The sequence below is a fragment of the Nymphaea colorata genome, chromosome 1 (assembly GCF_008831285.2).
Source record: "Nymphaea colorata isolate Beijing-Zhang1983 chromosome 1, ASM883128v2, whole genome shotgun sequence".
Classification (NCBI taxonomy): domain Eukaryota; kingdom Viridiplantae; phylum Streptophyta; class Magnoliopsida; order Nymphaeales; family Nymphaeaceae; genus Nymphaea; species Nymphaea colorata.
The window spans coordinates 28,895,434-28,910,635 of NC_045138.2; the positions used below are offsets into that span (position 1 = coordinate 28,895,434).

Below are 15,202 nucleotides of genomic sequence, written 5' to 3' on the forward strand. Positions count from 1 at the left end.
CTGATTTATTGCATGAAAGTAGCTTGGCTTAGAAAACGATATGCTCGTGTATATATATATATATATATATATATATATATACTTTCCTGGTCTACTAATTTTAGTTGGCCACTGCAAGCTGAGAGCGAATAGTGTATATCCAATTAATCTATAATAATCAATCACCATATATATCATCCATCGCATTTGATGGAGATTCTATCCCGACGGCCCGCTCATGGTTCCCACGTGAGGTGCTCACTACTTCAAGCTAAGTGCGTGTCAACGATATATAATTTGTTAATAAAATGATCATAATTGTCGCTAAAGGCACCATAAACCATTGCCCATCCGGCCATCTGGCAAGACTGAAAATTGTATTTTCATTAACAAAAAATGGGTGACAAGATGTGACCAAGTTTAAGAGACAAGCAGATGTGCTGATTAATTTAACCGGCTGGAATCATCCCCATTTCTGTAAATCTCCAGAAATATGCTCTAGAACAAAGTGTTTTCCGAGGAAAGAAAATTCCTCTCTTTGCCTTAAAAGAAAGGCCCTCCATTTCAATCATGTTGAGAACACAAGTAGGTTCATTTTATTTATTTTTTCCGGTGGAAGAAGTTCTCAAACAGGTTTGGAAAATATGGAGCTGAGAAAGATTCAGTCTCTACATCTTTTAGATGGTACTAAGGACGTAGATGGATTTGATTCAGATCACATGTTTAGTTGAACCGCTTTAAACAAGTCGGAGGTGAAACAAACTTAGCATCCAATTAAGAAATCAAATCAGATTCAGTTTTAAGAATGACATATTGTACCTGATTCGAATTCGAGTTCTATTTTACACAAAGGTTAGATTAAATAACAAACATCAATATAGCCACTTAAGTTTTCCTGGATGCAATGTGGAAGTTGGTTCCCAACATTATAATGCGCGTAAAATAAATAAATGGTGGATCAAAGAACAACAAGCTTCAATATGGCCACTTAAGTTCTCCTAGATGCAATACCTATACATCTTAACATATATATTATAATGTGGATATTTTACCAATTTGATTCGAGAATTGGAATGGGATATTTCATTCGTGAGCTTACAAGTAGGAATCAAATATGATACAATTTTTTCATGTAAATTGGACTTTGAATATTTCAACATCTTATAAATCCGACATGTAAAAGATGCGCACGATTCAAATCTGATCTTGACGTCCCTGGCTAATTGTTTTAACTCGGTGAGAGATGTTCTTTTCGTATGTCGAACTCTAGACCTTCCTCAACTCGGACATTTGTAAACAACAGTCTTAACCAAGTGTCCGGAACCCTAATTACTGCCCAGTGGCCGGATGAATTGTCTATGAGCGATATGGCTGGTGCATAACCACGCTAGGGAGGGCACGGGTCACTGTCCATCACATCCAGCACATCAATCAGCGGGGCGAGACAAATGCTACCAAGTGGGCCATTCCATTTGACGAGCCGTGTTGATGGTTGTTATTGATCAACTGGGCTGTACTAGATCAGGTCACCTAATCTAAGATGGTGATCAGTATAAAAACGATTCATTAATTTCCTATGGAAACAAGTCATTTTTATGATCACCAACACAGCTTGTTTCAAAAATTATTGCGGAACAAATGCATCATGGAGTTTGAATACAGTTAAGAAGTCAGATGTTGCTTGTTATTAGATGCTAAATTCCTCTAATAGACATAGTATAATTGGTCGGATTGAGGGGTGTGCTGTCGAGTTTGTGGGGGTTATTCTTTTGAATTGTAAACAGTAGCATGCACGGCACTTGAGTTGAATGGTGTATTGTAAGGCCACACACGTCCTGAAGCAGCTCTAGGCCGCAAGAGCAAAAGAAAGGAAGAAGACTGTAGCCTCTCACCCACCCGAAGATTAGATGCTAAATTGACTATTCTTTTCTTGCGTTTTACCATCAAAATGATGAAAAAAGGTAGACAAAAAAAATTATGGGAAAATGGAAGTTAAATAAACTTCACAAGTTATGTAATTTTTAATTTCTGACTTGATAACAAGGACAGAACATAAAGCACATTATTGGCTTTAGTTTAATTAAGGCATGACCTTTGTCTTTTCCTTTAATCAATATTCCTTTGATGTAATCATATATAACAAAATACACAACCCATTGCCAGTTGATAAATCATAGAATAAGGATGAATAATTGAGAAATGGGAGGTTGATGCGAAGTGGGCGCAACTTAAGAAATCTGAGAGTTTGAAAGGGCGAAGGTAAGCGCGTGTTGAAGGTCAGCAACAAGGAGTTAATTGCGCGAGAGAGACCCTTCATAATGAGGGCTACTGCTCCATTGCCCCCTATTTATTTGCGTCCCTTTCTCCTCTCCCTTTTTTCCCTTCTCCTCTCAGCTGCCCCTCCAACTTGTGACGTATACTGGCGATGACCCTCTTAAGAAGCAGCGCATACTTATCTTCTTCCGGTAACCTATAAACCCTAAACCCTAAGTGTGTATATATATATATATATATAAATAGGTGGGAACGCATTTAAGCGAAAGCGCATGCATGCATTCGAGCACATATGTATAGCATGCATCTAAAAAGATACAGTAGCCGAGATATGTGTGGGCTGGTGTGGGTGATTGCCCATGCCAGCCAACAGCAGTCCTTGAAAAATTTTATTAGGAAGAAGCTGAACTTGGGTTCACCTAGATGTAGTGCCCAACACTAAACTCACGTCAATGCCCATTAGACACTTTTATTAGGAAGAAGCTGAACTTGGGTTCACCCAAACATAACACCCACACCAGACTCACGTCAATGTCCATTGAGGCACCAAACTCACTAAAGCAACTGCCCTTATGTCATTATGTATGAGTGGATGTAGACATGGGTGCATTCGTAGGTGCGCATATAATACAGATTCACAAGCGTAATAAGTTAACATTCATTACTTACTCACATGAATGCAAATGCACAAGTGCGTGCGTGCATGGGCGACTAACATATGAATGTATATCGACCTTGAGACAGAGAGAGAGAGATGGTGCACACTTAAAGTTATTATCTTCCTAGATCTGACACTCATCCATGGAAGATAACTGGTGCTGTATTTTCTGTAGAAGCTTGTCAATATCCAATCTTAGAAGTGTCATTTGGTGTTCATATGTGATATCCTACAAGCTGTCACTGTAAAAGTTGAAACTTTTACATCCTTTTCTCTCTGTTGTCATTTGAATGAGATTCTTTTGACAAAAAGTTACATGCACCGGGTGCACCTTGTGTTGTGTAGTAAAGGAAGGACATTTTGATAATTTATTAAAAAGAAATGCTCTATATAGTTTTTTTTTTATTTTTTTATTTTCAATTTTGTCTTAAAAAAAAAATTTATTTTCTAGTGTAAACTAAGATTATTTTAGTCATAAACCAGTAGAAGGCATATAACCAAGTTCTTTTTTTTTTTACCTCTTTTGTTTGTCAGCTGAATTAGGATACTGTTCTTTCTCTCTCTCTCTCTCTCTCTCTCTCTCTATATATATATATATATATATATATATATAGAGAGAGAGAGAGAGAGAGAGAGAGAGAGGTTAGTCCGAACTGTCAGGTTACTTTCAATTGTATGGTCCCCAACTTCTTTTTCTGCCAATGGGCGTCAATACCACCTTGTTTCCACCACCAGCATTCTGCCGCCCGAGGGCGGTCGCCTTGGGAAAGATGGAGATCGAGAGAGAGAGAGAGAGAGAGAGAGAGAGATGTTAAGCTCAAATTATAAGCGAGAAGTCCTTGTAGTGCAGGAATCAAAGCCATGACGTAGACAAGACAGCTAATTATACAAAGCCAGCTACGTGACCATATGAGATGTTATGCATCAAAGAGAGCTTTTAGAGTTCATCCCCTCTGTGCTCTACAGACACAGTAGCTAAGAGTTTATTTTAGATTACATGTTTCTGTAGGAGAAGAAGAAAAGACTACGTCGACATGGGAGTAAGGGGAAGAAAGTTAGGTGAGAGAAAGGGAGCTAACAACGTACGCAGAAATTAAAGGGACCGTAATACTGGCCTTACTAAAACCGAGTCATTATGCTCTTGAGAAAATGCAGGTTAGGTGGATGTAGTCATGTAGCTGTCGAGGGAAAAGGAGATAACCACATGTAAGCTAATCTTTGCATCATGTTTACCATGTTCAGTTAATTGAATTTCTTTATGCATTAAGGTTAAGGTGACTCCAAGTTGATACTTTTAGGCCTATGTGATTTCAGGAATCGTCAGCAGACTTTTCTTTTCCATGACTCCAAGTAGAATCTTTCAAGATATTAGCAACAGTTGTACACTTTAATATAGTTGGTAAATTATGTCTTATATATCTCTTTACTTGCACATAAAAGGTAGCAATGAAAAGAAAAACATATGGTACTATGTGTTTCATAGGTGAAAACGTCGATCACACACAAACACAAACTTGGATTTCTCTGGCCAGGTTTTGGCTGGAGGGTATATATATATATATGCAGAGAGAGAGAGAGAGAGAGAGAGAAGGTAGCCCCTTTGAGTTGACAGCAACGGTTTTGATGAAATAAGATCGGGCTGTTGAAGTCGGTAGTACTAGTATCCAGATTTTCAGGTGCCCATATGCTAAGAGGAGAGAGAGATAAAGAAAGAGAGAGGACGACACACTGTATAACCACAAGAAGTAATTACGAGGGGTCATGCCTTCGCCATCTGTTGAGTGCTTTATGAACCGATTTAATCTTACAAATTTGCTTTCCATAGCTTATTTAGTAAGAAATTTTCTTACATATGATGTTTCAACATTGAGTTATACATGGCATTAAAGCATAAAAGCCAGCAAGCTAGAACATGCATCTAAAATGACTTGCATCACAGAAAGCCTTGATAGCCACACGAGCATAAACCATATGTAAATATAAAAAATTCATAATTGATTACATATATATGTATATATAACAACGCTTAATTAGCCTAATAGCAACAAATTAGAAATCGCTAATCAGCGAGAGCTTCATCTCAGGATGTTGTAATGATAAATGACTCTATTGTTTGCACATTTGCACAATGAAATTAAAAAGATGAAGCAGAAGAAGAAGAAAGTTAAAATATTCAGGTTCTGGACAGTTCTTCATCATTCCAGATGAAAAAGGACTTCTTTCACGCAATCTACAACCTGCTGATTCTCTTTCTTACCCAGTTTTTATTTTTTCTCGGAACAACTTTTAGCCATTATTTTCACTCTGTACGTGTCATGAAGATCGGAATCTTCAAAATTCTAGTACTATGAGCGAACCAATTGCGTCATAAAAGATCCCATTCTTAACTGCTTGAACTGAATTAGGCCATTAAAAGTAGAATCATGACCTAAACATATAGACCTACAAGTCAACAAACTTTTAATATCATGCTAATTTATATGAATTCGCAACGAATTCTCTTGAAGTTAAACTATCATTTGCTGGTGAGATCTACATATAGACGTTACCAAGTTTGCAGGACATTTATGAGGTCAAATCTCAAGGGCATGCATCCCTTACTGCAAGTCCGGCGCCGGTAATGATTTCCGGCTACCAATGAAGAAAAAAAGGCTGTACCCAATAGAGAAGGTCCAATTTCACCAAACCAACTTGGTGGCTTTACCAACTTGGGTTCCTGTCACGATCTATTAAAACTAATGGTACAACGCTTTGAATTAGATGAGCCTGCTCTGATTGTGCAGTTGGTGCCAAAGCTTCCCTCATTTCTCAAGCCTTTAAAGTCTTTCAAGATCAACCCATTAAATATAATCACCGCTCCTCCTTTTCGTCGTTTTCAAACACCATGGTGCTCGTACAGTTTTCAAATTTACGGCGGTGGATCACCTGCACAACCGGTGCCGTAATTTGCTAATGTCCATTTCACGATATTCCATTTCATATGTATGTTTCTTACTATGATTGCTAGCACAAGGTAAAATTCTTTGAAGCACTTTGAAATTTCCCAAACTTCTCAAGATCTTGCTAGTTTAATCTGTACTAGAGGAGAAAAACCAGTCACAGAAGCTCAAGCTAAGTAGAGTCACATGAGGTCCACATGCTATGAACACAATCTCGTACAAAGGATATTAACATGTCCATTTCCATTGGCCGGAGAAGGCGCCGGCCAGCCGGGAATTCACCCGCTGCCGTACATTAGCATGTCTTGGTAACGCGCCTCTAGCATTGCCGTGCGTCTTTGCGAACGCAGTTGCTCGTGGAATCTGGCGATGAATTCCTCAGCTTCCTTGTCGACACGATGATCGTCGTCGTCTTCATTTTTAAGGGGGAATGGGGAGTCTGTCACCCTCAAGGGGTATGGGGAGGCCATGGGACTTAGGGCATAGGCCGTCGATGACCATGATTCCCTGCCGGAAAAGCCGGAAGTCAGCATTTCTAGTGCTTTCTGGAAGGCGGCAGCCACGTGCTCGTCGTTGGAAGACTGAGGATATATACAAGAAAGGTAGTCATTTTGGTGGTGGCGGCGGCGGCTATGGTGGTTGCCGTAATGGGGTTTGCGCTTGTTGTTTCTGAAAGGGAAGGTGTAGGCAGGGGTGTTACTGCAGCTGTACTCGTACTCACCGGGGGCGTAAGGGACAACACTAACGCCGCCGGAGCGGCAACTGAGGTCGGAATAGTGGTTGGACATGAGATTTCCAATGGCTTTTCCGGCGTGCTTGCCCTTCTTCATCATGTCGTGGAGGTCGACCATGAACTTCCGCTTGGAGAAGCCTTTCCTTAGCACATAAAGGACTACCTTTGCTATGTGAGCACAAAGGCGTTTGGCGGATGCATGTGGGGACTTTTCTTCCATTTTAAAGAGAGAAAGAGAGAGAGGGAGAGAAAGAGAGGGAGAGAAGAAGAGAGAGATAAAAAGGGAGAGGCCTTAGAGGCTGGGTGTTTAGTGTGAGAAAGAAGGAAGAGGGAGGGCAGGTATTTAAAGGGTGGTCAAGTGGAATCCGTCCAGAAAAATGAAAATAATATTAGTGAACAAGGTCCACAAGATTTTAGTTACTTGCTTTACGATTAATGGTTATAGAGATTATCATGTCTTGATGATGTCTTGATATTTTTAAAGTGGTGTCTTGCCGTAGAGACGGAACAAGGAATTTTTAGTTATAAGAGTCGAACTATAGCTTTTTCAAAATTTAAAGTTAAAAATATAATTTTTTTAATTGTTATATAAATTAAACTAAAGTTTATATATAAATTTTAGTTTTTTAAAAATCTGAAGGAGGGTCATGACCCCTTCCAGCTCTCCTTGCCTTTGCTCTTGTGTGCCGGAAAAAGGATAAGAGGAGAAAGAAAAATGGTCGAGTAGCCATTTCATGATCGAAACTGGAAATTAAGCACTATCACCGTATTTTTTGAGTTTTTTTTTTTCTTACAGATCTTGAACAGGTCTGTATTGAATTTGCTTGGTTAAATTATATGTTGGTATGAGTGTCTCGCTCGTTCTCTCTCTGAAATTTTTTTACCAGAACACGACTTTTCTTCTCCAACCTCAGAAAAGGACCATAAGAACATGATTTGAATACTAAAACTGGTTTAGAAACGCATCTTTGAAACCAACATCAGGCTTCTATAACTGGTTGCCGGCGGGGTGGACGGGATGGTACTGCCTCGTTTATTTACCGGTCAAGATGGTTGGCGAAGAAAGAGTACAGATAAAAGAATCAGGAAACTGCAACTTTTGGCTGCATGTCATTAAATGAATAGCCGGAAAACGGGCCGGTTGAACTTCGGTTTTATCTCATCCTTTTTACCATAAACTTGTGAAAAAATCTATGGCTTGTATCAAAGGAACGATCCTTTTGGAATTTGCAGTTGTTCAGCTCTTGAATGAAACTTTTCCAATTATTGGCGTTGATCATTAATCTCATACTCCGCTACGTGTTCACTCCACGTAACGCGTCTCCAGCTTTCACATTCAATGATTGATCTGAGACGGCTTTTCTCTCTCTCTCTCTCTCTCTCTCTCTCTTATCATATATTATAGAACGCGTTTGATGGTTGCGAGCAATTCCATTCCACGACTTCCCATAAACTTGTCTTCTTAAAGACTTCGCCGTCTTTCACTGAGCTGGACTCTGGAAAAATCTCCATATCTTTCTCTCTCTCTCTAGAAGTTAGCATGTCTAAGCACGCTTTCTCTATATTGCTCATTTGATCTGATTTAATGTTAAGAGTATTGAGATTTTTCTCGAAATAACAGGAGTTTGTTAGGTTTCAGCACCTTTATTTTCTTAGTCAAATTTCCATCTCTTTCTCTCTCTATCAAGCCAACCAGTGCGTAGTAGAGTTGGTCGAACCTCCAGCAGGTGAGCAACAAGACTTAGGTTTAGGTTTGATTGCCATGAAAATTACGTTCTCTTTAGTCATTGTTATATTGTTTTATTTATGCGCAGAGGCAGTTCTAATAAGTTTTTGTCACGAGGCCCAAACTGTAATTTCAAAATTTTAATAGAAACCGAAACACTAATTTTCAAATTTTTTTATATAGGTAAAACTAAATTTTTTTTCCAAAATAATAAGTAAAATCCTGATTTTTTTAAAATCCCAAGGAAGCCCCTACCCCTACCCATGTATGGTGCAACTCAACCCCCTGTTTCTTAACTTCATAATTACTGATCTCATTTTGCTTTTTCTCATTTTTAATCTATTTTAACTATTAAACAGACTAAATAATTTAATAAAAAATGGACACTTGATAGTGATATATGTTGCATATGTATATCGAATATGTCAAAAAATATACAATATACAAAATGAAAAAAAGACTAAGCCAAATAAAAGAAAATTAAGATAAGCAGATGAGATACTAAGGGATGAGCATAAAATTCTACGAGCTTTCGGGACAAGGATTTCGGGCACCCCAGTCTTCTCCTCCCCCTCTTTCTCCCAGGTGGCAACTGTGCCAACTTTATCCTAATAAGTGTGGAGTTGGCTAGTTAAAGTGGAAACTATATTCATCTCCTACAAATTGAGCATAAATATATTTTTGTGAGTAATCTTGCACGTATCGAAGCCTGGGCGTCCGGCTGGGCCGCCAGCGGGTACCCGGTACCCAGCCCGGCCCGATCGAGCCCGAACCCGGGCCTCATGGTACGGCTCGGTGGCAGTCCGGCCCAACCCGTCCCCCATCCTCCCCTTCTTCCCCCTTGCCCCTCTCTCCCCTCCGCCTCTCCTTCTTCCCCCTTCCCCACCCCTCCTCCTTCCTCCGCCTCTCCTTCTTCCCCCTCCCCCTCCACCTCCACTTCCTCTGCCTCTCCTTCTTCCCCCTTCCCCACCTCCGCCTCTCCTTCTTCCCCCTTCCCCACCTCCGCCTCCACCTCCACCTCCACCTCCTCGGCCTCTCCTTCTCCACCCTTTCCCCCTCCGCCTTTGGCCCTCTCCTTCTTTCCCCTTCCCCCCATCGGGCCGGGGCCGGTTGAGGTCAACACCTATGGTTGCGTACAAAAGCTATTCAGAATATTTTCAATTGATTTAAAAAATGAAAAAAATAAAAAAAAAATCCATAGACATGTATCGGCCTTGTATTCTAGGAGAAGTAAAAACGTTTTCTTGAAATTAACCTTTCTCACGCATAGACACTCTGATCTCCTCAATTATCTCCACAGTATTTGAGAGTAATCATCTATCCATGAGATGGATAATTGAAAGAAACTGCCGATGATCCCTGATCCAACCCAGTGAGCAAGAGCCAAAGTTCTCTCAATTTTCCTGCCCTCATCATTCATGGTACCATGGCCCTTGTCCCACCAATCAAAATTTTTTTTTAAATGCAAATTTTTAACAATTGTTTATCTTATATAAAAATTTTGAAAAATGGTATTTCATTCTCGTAAAACATATAAAACTATAATTTGGTCATTCTTGGCTCCACCCCTAATTACTCCGGCATTTTTTTTTTAAAGATCAGATTAGCTGGAAGCGGCACAAAAATTAATGCACGCCAAACCTGAAGTTAAGTGAATGAAAGAAAATAATTTAACTAGAAAATCAATTGGGCGGTATAGTAATCGTTATGAATCATGGCGCCATCTTGCTTTTTATAACAATGCTTATTCATAAGACAAACATTCTGTGTTTTAAATACATGTTTGCAGGGTTTAATATATAATACCATATTTTATTTCAAAAGAAATAATATAGCGTATTGGATAGGATAGCAAGGTGATTCGACTCGTCTAAGAACTCAGGTTCAAGTTTTAGAGTAGTGACTGTCACGTTCTAGTATACTCTACTCTACGAAGACCCGAGAAAGCAGGCACAAGAGGTTGCTACAAGAGGTTGCTTATGAAATTTTCGTAATATAAATTTTGGATAAGCTGGAGAGTTGCTTAGAAAATTTACCTTTTTATAAAGGATTTACAAAGTTCTATCTCATATGGGAACACTAGCTCTCGGCATAGAAGAGGCAGATCTGATAAATGCTCTCGCCGGGTATGAACACATGCTCGGGTCGAGTACCTGGGGGTAAGCGTATGTGTTATAATTTGACGGGTCCCACCAGCAACTAAGCAAAAGGAAGTCATCCTAGGGTGTGGGTCCCCCGCGTTTTTGGGTGGGTGAGTAGTGCTCTTCTCTTGAGTACTAAGCACCGGATGCACCCTCCAAAACCATTATAATAATTCAAAGGGGAATCAATTTCTTTCAATTTAAACGAAAAGGCTTGAACTGGTTTATAATCACATCAATGGCAAATCGATTTAATGTGCTATATTTTATTATTACTTATTATTTTTTGAATATTTAAAGTATTTTATTTTAACATTTTTTTTGGGGGTATGGTATGGCCTCCTTGAGGAATAGTTTGAATGATCATTTTCTTTCAATTTATTATGTAGTCTGCCAGGTGTCGCAAAGTTTGCTACTCTGTTCCATAATTAAATCTGGTCACACTCTGTCAACAAGGTTAAAATAGGAAAATCCAATGGCGGCTCTGATACCACAACTGTTGCGCCTTTCTGGTGTAGACTCTCCTGCAACCGCCAAGCTGGTGCTGCCCTTGGACCTCCGTTGAATGCCGAGAAGAATTAGGAGGTTAACTCCCTTGCAGCTTTGACTCTGGCCAACAGGACCCCGACTTTCTAGCTAGATACCTAGTAGAGTATAAATCAATTCTTGAAATGCCAACCTAGTGAAAACATACATAGCCTTTCTTTGATGGCAGTGACAAAGGCATGTGTAAGCTGATGTGAGTGCCTTATATTGGCATCTATATAATTTTTATTTGTTTATATACATGTGTCTTTTAAATTAAGTTTAAAATTTGGCAACTTTAGGTATCTTGGATATAGAAACCACAAAACAAGGGGTTTTTAATGACATTTGAAAAATGTCACTAAGACGGACTTGAAGCGTCAATAAATGTTTTACTGACGGTTTTTGAAATCCCATCAGTGTATGTGGAAATGTGGTTGAAAGTTTCACTGCCGTTCATGAAAGACTGTCGGTACATGTTGGACATATACTGACGCATTTGGTTGTTATTTTCAATGGTTTACCAATGCTGCTCACCGTCAGTATATATCTACTATATAGCTAAAAGATGACAAATGCCCTTAAACAAAAAATATGGAAAAAGAAAAACAAGCTGCGCATAAAAAAAAGTTATTTTGTTCAACAAGTTGAAAATAGCTTAAAAAAAAAAGTTACCAAACAAAAAATACTAAAGAAGGCCTATGTTTCCTTGTGTCGTGTTTGTATAGGCTAAAACTTGCGGTTTATTGGCGAGAGTTTGTCGTGCTGCACGGTTCGAAGGAGTCGACCCCTGACAGCCTATGACATGTATGTTAAAGTTAAAACGATCAACCTCACATTGTTGTTCGAACCCTTGTTGTTTGTTTATTCTCCCGACTACTTGGGGAAAAAAAGAAAAGGCTAAGTCAATGAGTGATCTAGAATGGTCGTTTTATTTTGCCGTGCCCGCGCCGGTACAAAGATTTGTAAGGGATGTCAAATAATGGGATGTAATGACGAACAACCAACTCATGGACTTTTTGGGTCCATCTTACATCTGGGCAAGCTTTTTTTTTTTTTCGTCCATATACGCAGTTGGATACACCTTGTTGCTGCATCATATTCAGGAATCGACCGATTTATAGTTTTTTTTTTACTTACTCACTTTGTTTTTTAATGAAAAATTGAACGGTAACTCTGGTTTTTTAAAGTTAATCAATCATCTAATTAGGACTGTCCAATCCATAGATGGTTGAAAGAAAAACAAAAAAAAGAAAAGTAATGTACATTTTCGTCATTTAATATTACTTAACAATTTTTTTCTTTCAACCATGCTTTTGATAGACAAACATGGTTAGATGACTAAGTGATTCTTGATAACAAAAAGAATTAAAAGTTCAAGTTCTTTTACTTCTCAATTTGTGATTGTTTTAGCAATAAAATTTTAAGTATTAACAATCCAACAAATATCTCATATCTGACAATATTGGGTTTGAAAAAACCTAATTTTGACAAAATCTGGATTTTCAAAAAGCAGTGAATAGCGTATCCCTCCTCCAAGCTATTTACAAAGTTTGTGTTTTAGGTTTTGTCACTCAAATCAGAAAACCAATTTTTAAAAACTTATAAAAAAAAACTTGGTTTTCACAAAATTGAGTTTTTTTGAAGGTGTCATCCAAATGCCTCTTACGATTTTCCGTCGAATCGAAAATCTAATTACCAGGCTATCCTATTCAAGTTAGTTCTACTAGGATGGCACTCAGATATCCACTGAAAATTGTTCCTAGTGCTTTCGATGCCATTGCTAGACACTTGTGTTTCAGCTAAGCTGGTTATATGCATATTTCTTTGCATGCACAAAAGTGTGTAATGATCGGAATACTCTTGATAAAGTAAAAAAAAAAAGGTTTTAAAAATGAAAAAAAAGATTATAAAAACTAAAAAAATTCCTTTTGATAAAAATTTCTAAATGCCTCAACCGTCTCTCTTTTTCTCCTTTTTTAAGGGTGTATATTTGTGTATTTCAATGCCCGCGGTTAACTTTTTTTTTTTGGGTACAATGAAGTGGTTTAGAACCACATTAATTTACTATAGCACGAGGTGGAGCTACACCAACTAGATCCTCAACAATTAACCGATGCAAATGACCTTGCAGATTTGTAAAAACGGTCACTTTAAAGGATCCTTGAAAGACCCATGAAGCAAGAAAATCAGTACAAGTATTAGTTTCTCTCTACGTATGACATAAGACACACTCCCAATCTCATCTCAGTAATTTTTGGAACTGTTTTACAATCCATAATAAAGGGTCACGAGGCCGCACGCACTACTTTTAGAACCTTATTCACATCTAACAAGGAATATGATTCAACAATAATTTTTTACCAAAACCACGTTCCCAAACTAATTTCAAATTATGAATAATAGTAATAAGTTTAGCTTTAGTTATATAACCCGCACGACAAATGAAGCCAAATAACCATTCTCCATTATCATTGCGAAATAAACCATCAACCGCTAAGTCTCCTGGATTTGTTGTAGCAGCCAGATCAACATGGGAGGTGACATCCATGCAATAAAGGTACGACCTCTTTCAAGTTCTAAGATTTGAAAGGACTATAACATAAAAGCAAAGAGATTGATTTGTGGACTAGAAAATACAAAATGGCAGCAATGAGGCCATGGACTATTCTTTACCACAAGGTGTCCTTTTAGATCTTCTCATACATAGAGAAGGGAGAGAAGTTCTAGTACGATACTTTGATTTGTGAGTGACTACTTGATAATGACCCGATGTTGTTTGATTACAAAATATCTGCACATTTTAATTGCGAAGATGAATATTTAGTCCTTTCATTGCTTATTTTAAAAACTATTTTGGTAATTTTTAAGTAGTCATTTCAGTCCTAATAATTAGATTAAGGCCAAAAGCTCTTCCCCATCCTTTTGGTGCCCGTGTTTAACGTTTTAAGTGAATTTGTTCAAGTAGGAAGGCCTCAACTGTTGCAGCATTTTACAATAGAGATGCCAATATATCCGATTTAAATCAGATATTCGACCGATTCAATCTGAAAAAATCAGATATGAAAAAAAAAAAAATATATGATTAAGAAATCAGATCGGATTCAGATTTAATAAATGACATCCAATCGGATCCGGATATACATAAATATCCGAGTGAATTTGAATACGGATTCAGATAAGATTCATTTTTAGACAAATATCTTGTATCTAATGCTATTAAATTTTTGTAAGTTGGTAAAATCTGCTTCAAAATTCGGATATAAATATAAAAATTAGATTTAGATCAGATTCAGATTGTACAATCGGATTTTGGACTCATATTCAAATATGACTTTCCTTTACTCAAATTTGAATATGAATTCGAATTTGAATATGTGAATGTCTTAAAGATATGATTAAGGATATATTTGATCCAAATCTGATCCGTTGATATTCCTAATTGACAATATCTCTCACATTTTGAACTTCAGATTAATTTGAAAAAAAAGTATTACAAAGAATTTGCAATGCAAAAGATGGAAGGTCAATTATATGATTTAATGGGTCAAAAAGTTGTTTTTCTTTTTATTTTTAGAAAAACCCATGAAGTGTCAAACAATAATTTCGATTGGTAAGTAAAAACTAGGAGCGTCCACCTATGATATATATTTATAAAACCATTAAACACACCGTATTGTAATATATAGCTTGAGTCATGTGATCAATACTTGCAGACTTTGTCACAGGAATGCTTCATTTCATACCCATAACCCGTAGTTCCTAGATTATTTACTAAATTCATTGGATATGGGACAAAATTATGCATGTAGCATTAATATATAGATAAGCAATTGTGTGGCACTATGTGGGCAATTGCCCATACGCCCCCATGAGCAACTCCTCCACTGCTAATGACCAACTAGACGTAGTTAGGCACTGTATTAGATAGGCTTGGTGATCTAGACATGCTTGCAAAGCGTGGACTATCAACTACGTAGCACTTTAAATAAAAAGACCTCACTAGGCTTCACTGTTCATTTGCAATGGGCTCTGCTCATTTTCACAGTGCAACTAAGGTGAAAGGTGAAAAAGACTCGTAAGAGGGGCTCGAGCAATCATTGAGATGCCCAACCGGTCAGGATAAAGCTCGGCCCGTCATCAGAATGAAGCCCGGGCCCGTCGTCAGTTTGATTCCTCCAGGCATTACTTTTTTTTGTTTCGAGTTGAAGGGAGCAACTGTAAGTT

The 15,202-nt window shown here is 38.1% G+C and overlaps 1 protein-coding gene across 1 annotated transcript; it reads right to left on the bottom strand.

Annotated features, from left to right (window-relative positions):
• Positions 1-5,930: 5,930 nt before the first annotated feature.
• LOC116267546 (uncharacterized) lies at positions 5,931-6,891 on the bottom strand. The gene has a single exon (XM_031649336.2). The coding sequence runs from the start codon at positions 6,801-6,803 to the stop codon at positions 6,129-6,131; it is 675 nt and encodes a 224-aa protein (XP_031505196.1). The 5' UTR covers positions 6,804-6,891; the 3' UTR covers positions 5,931-6,128.
• Between the last annotated feature and the right edge of the window lie 8,311 nt (positions 6,892-15,202).

Bases quoted from the DNA above. Each gene is read 5' to 3' on its own strand.
- LOC116267546 (XM_031649336.2), bottom strand. From the start codon at position 6,803: ATGGAAGAAAAGTCCCCACATGCATCCGCCAAACGCCTTTGTGCTCAC.